The following is a 6,357-nucleotide window of genomic DNA, read 5'->3' as shown; positions in this document are numbered from 1 at the left end:
GCTGGATGCAGATCACCTAGAGCCTCAGAGTCTACTGTAGGATTTTGGCTTTTATTTTGAGACTAATGGGGGAACTATGGGAGGTTTTCTTTATCTCTCTTTTGATAGCTTTACTGAAATATCTTAGACATATAAAAATTGTATACATTTAAGATATACTTGATATTTGGATTTACATACACAATGTGAAAAGACCACAATCAAGCTAATTAACATGTCCATCCTCTCTACATAGTTACCACTACGTGTATATGTGTGTGTGTGTGTGTGTGTGTGTGTGTGTGTGTGTGTGTGTGTGTGTGTGTTTACAATATGGGAGAGATTGGGGACGCCTGGGTGGGGCCGTCGGTTAAAGCGCCGACTCTTGATGTGGCTCTGGTCATGATCTCACGGTCATGAACTGAAACGCCGCATCGGGCCGGGCTGTGTGCTGACAGCGCAGAGCCTGCTTGCTTGGGATTCTGGCTCTCCTCTCTGCCCCTTCCCTGCTTGTGTTCCCTTTTCTCCCTCTCAAAATAAATAACTTAAAAAATATATATGGGAGAGTTTTGAGCAAAGGGGTGACAAGGTCTTACATTCTTGAAAGATTGTTCTGTTACAGTAAACCTCTGTCGCATTTTACAAATGAATGATTTCTCCTAGATGGGCCCCCAAACCATAGAAATGGAGATGTGACCCCTTCCTCAGTCAAGAAACATTTATTTGGATAAGAAGGGAGTCCTTGGGGCTAGGGGCTGGGAAGCTGGCCTGGGTTTCAGGCCTGGGACCCAGCAGCCCGGACAGGTTGGGAGGGGCACTTCCTCTTGCTGAGGTTGGTGAGGATCTGGTCCTGGTTGGACCGGTAGAGAACTACGAAGCTCTCTGGAGGAAGGGTAGGACCTCTGTTCTCTTCCACCTGGCCCATCATCAGATAACTGACTCCTGGGGGAGGGGAGGGAGGGATTGAGAGTGTGTTATTGAGACCTTGTAGATATACCTCCTCATCAGAGTCCTTCAGATTCTATCATTTTCATGAGGCAAAGTCCTCCTCCCCATTCACCCACATCTGTTACCTTTCTTCATGGGGGGGCACTGCTTGCAGGGCACATAAAACTTCAGGGGAGTGTCAGTGAGTGGAGAAGGCAGGTCCAGGCCACCGGTTTTGTAAGCACCAATGAGACTGACAGTGACAGTGAGGCCCTCCCCTGGGCCCCGAACCATTGACTTCACTGTTGCGGTCACCACTGTGGGAGAGTGGGGGTGAGCGGTGAGGAGAGAGGAGGCCAGCTCAGGGCTGGAACCAGGAGGAGGGATTTGAGGGCCGGAGGGAGTTGAGAGCTGCTGGAGGAGCAAAGCTGGGAGATGGGGCTTCTTACCCAGGTTGCTGGTACAGAAGTTGCTCTGCAAGGTGCCTGTCCGGCGACACTGCTTTGGGCAGGGGACACTGGGCACATCTAGGAGGGAGGGGGATGTGGTTTGTGGAGGGCGACCTACGCAGCGGGTAGGAAGTGCCACTTTCCCCATAACGGCCTCGTTGATTAGGACCCATTCCGAGCTCTTTCCAGCTTTGGGCCCCAGCACCCAGTACCAATTCAGAGGAGGCACCAGTGAGTGATGTATGAGTGAATGAATGAGTTCAGAAAGGACACCTTTGAAACGGCTGCCTTCAGTCTGCGTCCCCTTCCTCCCCCTTCCCAGACTCACCGGGGCCCCCCGGAGTTGCCTGGGCCTCAGACGAGGCTTTTGGTTTCTCCTCAGATGGGAGTCCGGGCTTGGGGCCCGGGCTGAGGATCGGGGTACCCGACCGGGCATCCTCCCTGGCGTTCTGGGCCTGCTCTTTGGCGGCACCCCGCGGCAGGGTCTTGTAGGAGGCGGAGAAGCCATCGGCCGTGACACTGAGGTCAGAGACGAACTGGACGAGGAGCTCGTTTCCTTCCGAGGAGATGGGACTGCGGGTGGCGGGGCAGCGGGGGATGCGTCAGGCGGGCCTTGTGACCTCTGCCCGGGGTTGACTGTACCAGCTTCCTTGCTTCGCAGGACCTACTCGCCTCTGGATCCGCGGACCCGGTTTGCCTGGCTTCCTACTAGCTCCGCCCACCAGTGTGGGGGCTCCGGGTTCAGATCCCGCCTCTTCAGCTAAGCCTGGCCCCTCCCAACCGCCGCGAGGTTCCCACCACTGTTTCCCCTGGGGAATTGGAGACGCCCCGGTCCACCGTCCACCCAGGTCCCGCCCCCTCACCCCGGGGCGGTGTCGCCGCAGAACTTCCCCAGCCTCTTGGCGTCGTCGCTCACGGCTCCGTTGAACACACTGACCGAGTCGTAGCGGCAGTAGGTGTCGGGCTCCAGGTCAAACTTCCCGAAGGTCAGCGAGATCACCTGGCGGCAGGACCCAGGGCGGCTTGAGGGCGCGGAAGCCCTGCACCTCTCTCCTCCTCCACTCCGCGTCGCCTCCGGAAGTCCAGAAGCTCGCCACAGCTTCCTCTTTCCACTCCCGCGTCTCCTGGAGATCTCCCCTCCCCCCGCTAAAGCATTCACCACCACTCGGAGGATCACACACTCAGGGGAACCTTTCAGTGGCGTCTGTTGCCGTCGTCGGCCAGGTCTAGTCCTGGCTCATTCTCAAGGAACAGACCCAGCATCCACCTCCACCGCCTCCACACACACACACACACACACACACACACACACACACACACACCCCGTTTATATATCAGCATCGTGTACCTCACTCTCGTAAGACCGTCACAGGTGTAATTTTACATTTTTTTTTTTGAGTGCAAGCAGTTCTGGGTCTGGTTTTGCTCCCCACCAGCGCGAGCTCACTGGTCGGGACATAGCAGATGGTCAATTAATCTCTGCTGGCTGCATGCTGGAGGACGCCGCCTGGGTCCCCGAGGGCAGCCGGGGCTGGGGATCGGTACCTGGTCCGGGGGAGCGATGATGTGCCAGGAACAGCTGATGCCCGGGGGATAATCAGACTCGGGCCAGTTGGGCGTGGTCAGGGTTCCCTGGGCCTTCTCCAGCCGCCCCCCGCAAAATTGGTGCTCTGGGGAGGGGAGAAAGGAGTGGGGGTGGGAGGCGGTGGAGACCCTCGGTCAGCTCGAGGAGAGCTCTAGGCTGGAAGCCGGTGCTGGAAGCTCGGACGTCTGGGTCTCAGCGGGAGGGGATGAGAAGAGGGGTAGGAAAGAGGGGGTTGGTTAGCAGAGAGGGGGCTTGGAGGACCAGCGTTCAGGGGAGTCTTGGAGCCGGGCGCCCAGTCAGGCGGTGGAAGGGGGAGGAGGACTTGGCTGGACACGCTCCCTTCTCGCCCCTCCCCCTGACCCGCGGCCACCTCGCTCCTCTTCCCCTGGGAGATCCCATCTCCCCCGCCCGGCGGAAAAGTCCCCTTTGCAGGCTGGGGAGTCCTCACTCTGTGAGGGCGCCCTCAAATTGGGGCACAGCCCCAGAGGCCTCTTTGGCGAGGCCCCTGCCTTAAACATTTTAGGGGAGGCTTCTGCCGCCAGGAGGGGGTGATGGGACCGCAATCGGGAGCCCTGGACTGGGTGTAGGGGGCTCCGGGTCGGGGGAACCTAGTCCCCCAGCCCGGGGGTGCCCCCTCGCGCCCGTCTGAGGGAGCCCGATTGCGGACGGGGGCGGGCAGTTACTCACCGTCCCAGTAACCCCAGGCCGCCCATTCCACCCGCGGGTCGGTGACCCATTTCCGCCTCGCGCCTGGGGGGGGGGCTGGGAGGGGGGGTGGGGGGGGTGGGGGAGGGGCGAGAGAAGATGGGGAGGAGGGACTGAAGGGGCAGTTAGTGAGGAAAAAGGGTAAGGGAGGTAATGGGGGCCCTAGGCTCTCGGGCGCAGGGTTTGTCGGGGGGGGGGGGGGGGGTTCCGGCGGGGGGGGGGGCCTGCGCCGGGGGCGGAGCCAGGAGAGGGGGAAGGCGAAGGTGAGGGAAGTCTCACCAGTGCCCGAGGTGGCCCGCCCGCTGTACCAGAGCAGGAAGCCTCGTCCTCCTGTGCCCTCGTCCGCAGTCATCCTCAGGGTCACCTGGTTGCCAGGGGCGACTAAGGGCGCTGGCCGGAAGGTCCCACAGAAACGTCCAAGCCGCTGGCCGGAGGTTCCAGACCCCGCAAAGACTTCCAGAGCATCGTAACGGCAGGCAGGGTGCAGCTCGAAGTCGAAGACTCGGAAGGAAAGGGACACAGTCTGTCCCTCAGGGACCTGACGACGAGGACAGGGGAGAGGACCTGCAAAGTCAGGCCACACACAACCCAGGCAAAGGATACTTCCCTTTCCCCAAGCGTTTCATACGGACACTGGGCCTGAACAGGAAGGGACGCCATCAGGGAGCAGAGCAGAGGGCCTGGGCTCTGCAGGAGCTCACTGCCCAGGGGACAAGCCCTGGGGTCTGTGGAGATTCAAGGACCAGAAATAAAACTGGGAGTAGAAGAGCAGGCCTGGAGTTAAGGTGTGAGGACACTTTGCCACATGTTACTGTGGGCGCTGCTGCCATCAGTGAAGAGGGGAGGGGGCCTGGACTTCCCTGGGCGCAGTGGTGCAGGGAGGAGGGCGGCAGGGGCTGGGTGGACCCGGGTTCTCTTAGCAGTCAGGCCTCAGAGACTTCAACAAGGGGGTAGCGAAGGAGGGTCTTTCTCACCGTTATTGTCCAGATGCATTCCTTATTAGGGGGGTAGAGGTTGGGGAAACCCTCACTTGCCACGTAACCAGACTCCCCAGTCACATCCCCTCCGCACAGGAACACCGGTCTGGAGAACAGAAGAGGGGGCAGCCATGAGTGGAGGAGAGCTTGGGAAGGATAGGGTAATGAGGGTGAGGGGCCAGAGAGGGAAGCCAGGGGGATGAGGGAGAAAGGGGGTCTGGGGCAGCTTCAGCCAGCCAGGCTGGGATTGAGAGGATCAGGAACATGTGGCTGTCTCTGCAACACCCCCCAATCCCCACCCCCACCCCAACAGGAATTCCCGGAATCCTCCTCGGGCTGTTCCTCACTCTCCCCCCTCGCGCCCTGCCTGGCAGTCGGGGACAGGAGCCGCCTAACTACTTCCAGATGTGGACACAGCCACGAGGCCATGGGGGGGGGGAGGGGGCGGGGAGATGAGAAGCAGCAGTGATGGCCCTCATATTGAACCTGGAGACCAGGGTCCCCCAGCTCCCAACCTTTGCCCTGCTCCTGTTCCTGCTAACTACTTGAGTATCTGGTTCCCAAGTCTCCCACTCGCTTCCCCCACCATCTCTAATTCCCTCCTGGAATCCAGATGTCCAGATACCAGGCAAGTTGAAGGTCTTGGAGCTCTCAGGTTCCATGGTGGGGGGCAAGGGTCTGGGAGGATGGGGAAACTTAGAGGGCAGGGGACAAAGGGTGGAGGAATGGTGGCTAGTGGTGCCCCGCTGGAGACAGTGGTCTTGGAGCAGGGAGGGAGAACTTGGGGCCTGGGGGAGGGTGGGGGCTGTGGGAAATCTGGGGGGGGTGGTGTGTTAGTGAAAGGATCCACAGGATCCACAGGCAAAACCCCCAAGAATCAGGGCTTTTGAAGCTCACTCAAGCTATCTGGAAGGTGCCAAGAGACCTACCTGGTGTAGTTGGGGGTCTGGCCCTGGGCGAAAGGCAGCAGGGCCCAGGCAGTGAGGAGGGGCCCCAAGAGGGAGGCAGTGGCAGCAGGCAGCATGGCCGGGGGGAGAGGCGCTGGGGTCCTCGAGACCGAGGCAGCAGCTGAGTTTAGCAGCGGCAGCAGCAGCAGCAGGGATAATCAGTGCCAGATGAGGCAGCCTCGGGTGTGTGGGCGTGGGGACTGGCCAGCGGGGCGGGCGGTGGGGAAGGCGGGACAGGGAGAGTGCAGTTGGGACAGTGGTGAGTCCAGGGGCCTCTCTAGGTCTAGGACACATAAATATTGACCTAAGTAGGGGGTGGAGCAACGAAGGGCAGAGGGAGCATCAACCCTCAGCTGTAATGCAGGCATCAAGTAATGTCATCTGGAAGCCTGCTGTGTCCAGTACCCAAGCATCCTGTGAACACAACCTCTGGTCCTTCCTCATGATCCTCCCCATGCCTGCCTCCTCGGCACCCGTAGAAAGTCCTTCCCTAGACCCCCAACAACTAGTCACTCACCCCCTTCCTGACCACCCCCTGCTCCAGCTGATTTTCCGCTTCAAATTTCTACTGTCTTCTTTGCATCCCTGGACCAGACTAGGCCAAGGAGAAAATTTTTTCTGCCCGCCCATTTTCCCTCCCAAATATTTGGAGATCCGGGAGTGGGTTAGATGTGGATAAAGGGAGCATCCCTCTTAGTGAGGAGGAGGATGGAGGAGAAAGTGAGGGAAGGAAGGTTAAACAGAGGGGAGGAGGGGGCTGACTTCACAGGGACCGAGGTCAGAAGCAG

General features: G+C 59.6%; 1 protein-coding gene across 2 annotated transcripts; it reads right to left on the bottom strand.

Moving 5' to 3' along the window:
* Positions 1–682: 682 nt before the first annotated feature.
* Positions 683–5,782, bottom strand: PCOLCE (procollagen C-endopeptidase enhancer). 2 transcript variants are annotated; one of them, XM_040455994.1, is made up of 10 exons: positions 5,552–5,782; positions 4,620–4,728; positions 3,925–4,183; positions 3,628–3,702; positions 2,901–3,025; positions 2,219–2,355; positions 1,684–1,928; positions 1,356–1,433; positions 1,053–1,223; positions 683–921 (listed from the first exon to the last, which is right to left on the bottom strand). In XM_040455994.1, exons 1-10 carry the CDS (start codon positions 5,644–5,646, stop codon positions 755–757), a joined length of 1,461 nt encoding a protein of 486 aa, XP_040311928.1. In that variant the 5' UTR covers positions 5,647–5,782; the 3' UTR covers positions 683–754. The 2 variants fall into 2 exon arrangements, with proteins under 2 accessions (XP_040311928.1, XP_040311929.1); XM_040455995.1 differs by lacking the exon at positions 3,628–3,702 and having other exon boundaries at positions 5,552–5,780.
* Between the last annotated feature and the right edge of the window lie 575 nt (positions 5,783–6,357).

The sequence above is a fragment of the Herpailurus yagouaroundi genome, unplaced genomic scaffold (genome assembly GCF_014898765.1).
Source record: "Herpailurus yagouaroundi ecotype Mexico unplaced genomic scaffold, PumYag 216, whole genome shotgun sequence".
NCBI lineage: Eukaryota > Metazoa > Chordata > Mammalia > Carnivora > Felidae > Herpailurus > Herpailurus yagouaroundi.
The sequence above is the reverse complement of the archived record's forward strand: the minus strand, read 5'-3'. Positions and strand labels throughout refer to the sequence as shown.

Excerpts from the sequence above, each read along its gene's own strand:
- PCOLCE (XM_040455994.1), bottom strand. The coding sequence starts at position 5,646 with ATGCTGCCTGCTGCCACTGCCTCCCTCTTGGGGCCCCTCCTCACTGCC. Across the intron at positions 1,929-2,218 it reads TGCGGCGACACCGCCCCGGG|TCCCATCTCCTCGGAAGGAA; the intron begins GTGAGGGGGCGG and ends CGCCACCCGCAG. Across the intron at positions 922-1,052 it reads GTGCCCCCCCATGAAGAAAG|GAGTCAGTTATCTGATGATG; the intron begins GTAACAGATGTG and ends CCCCTCCCCCAG.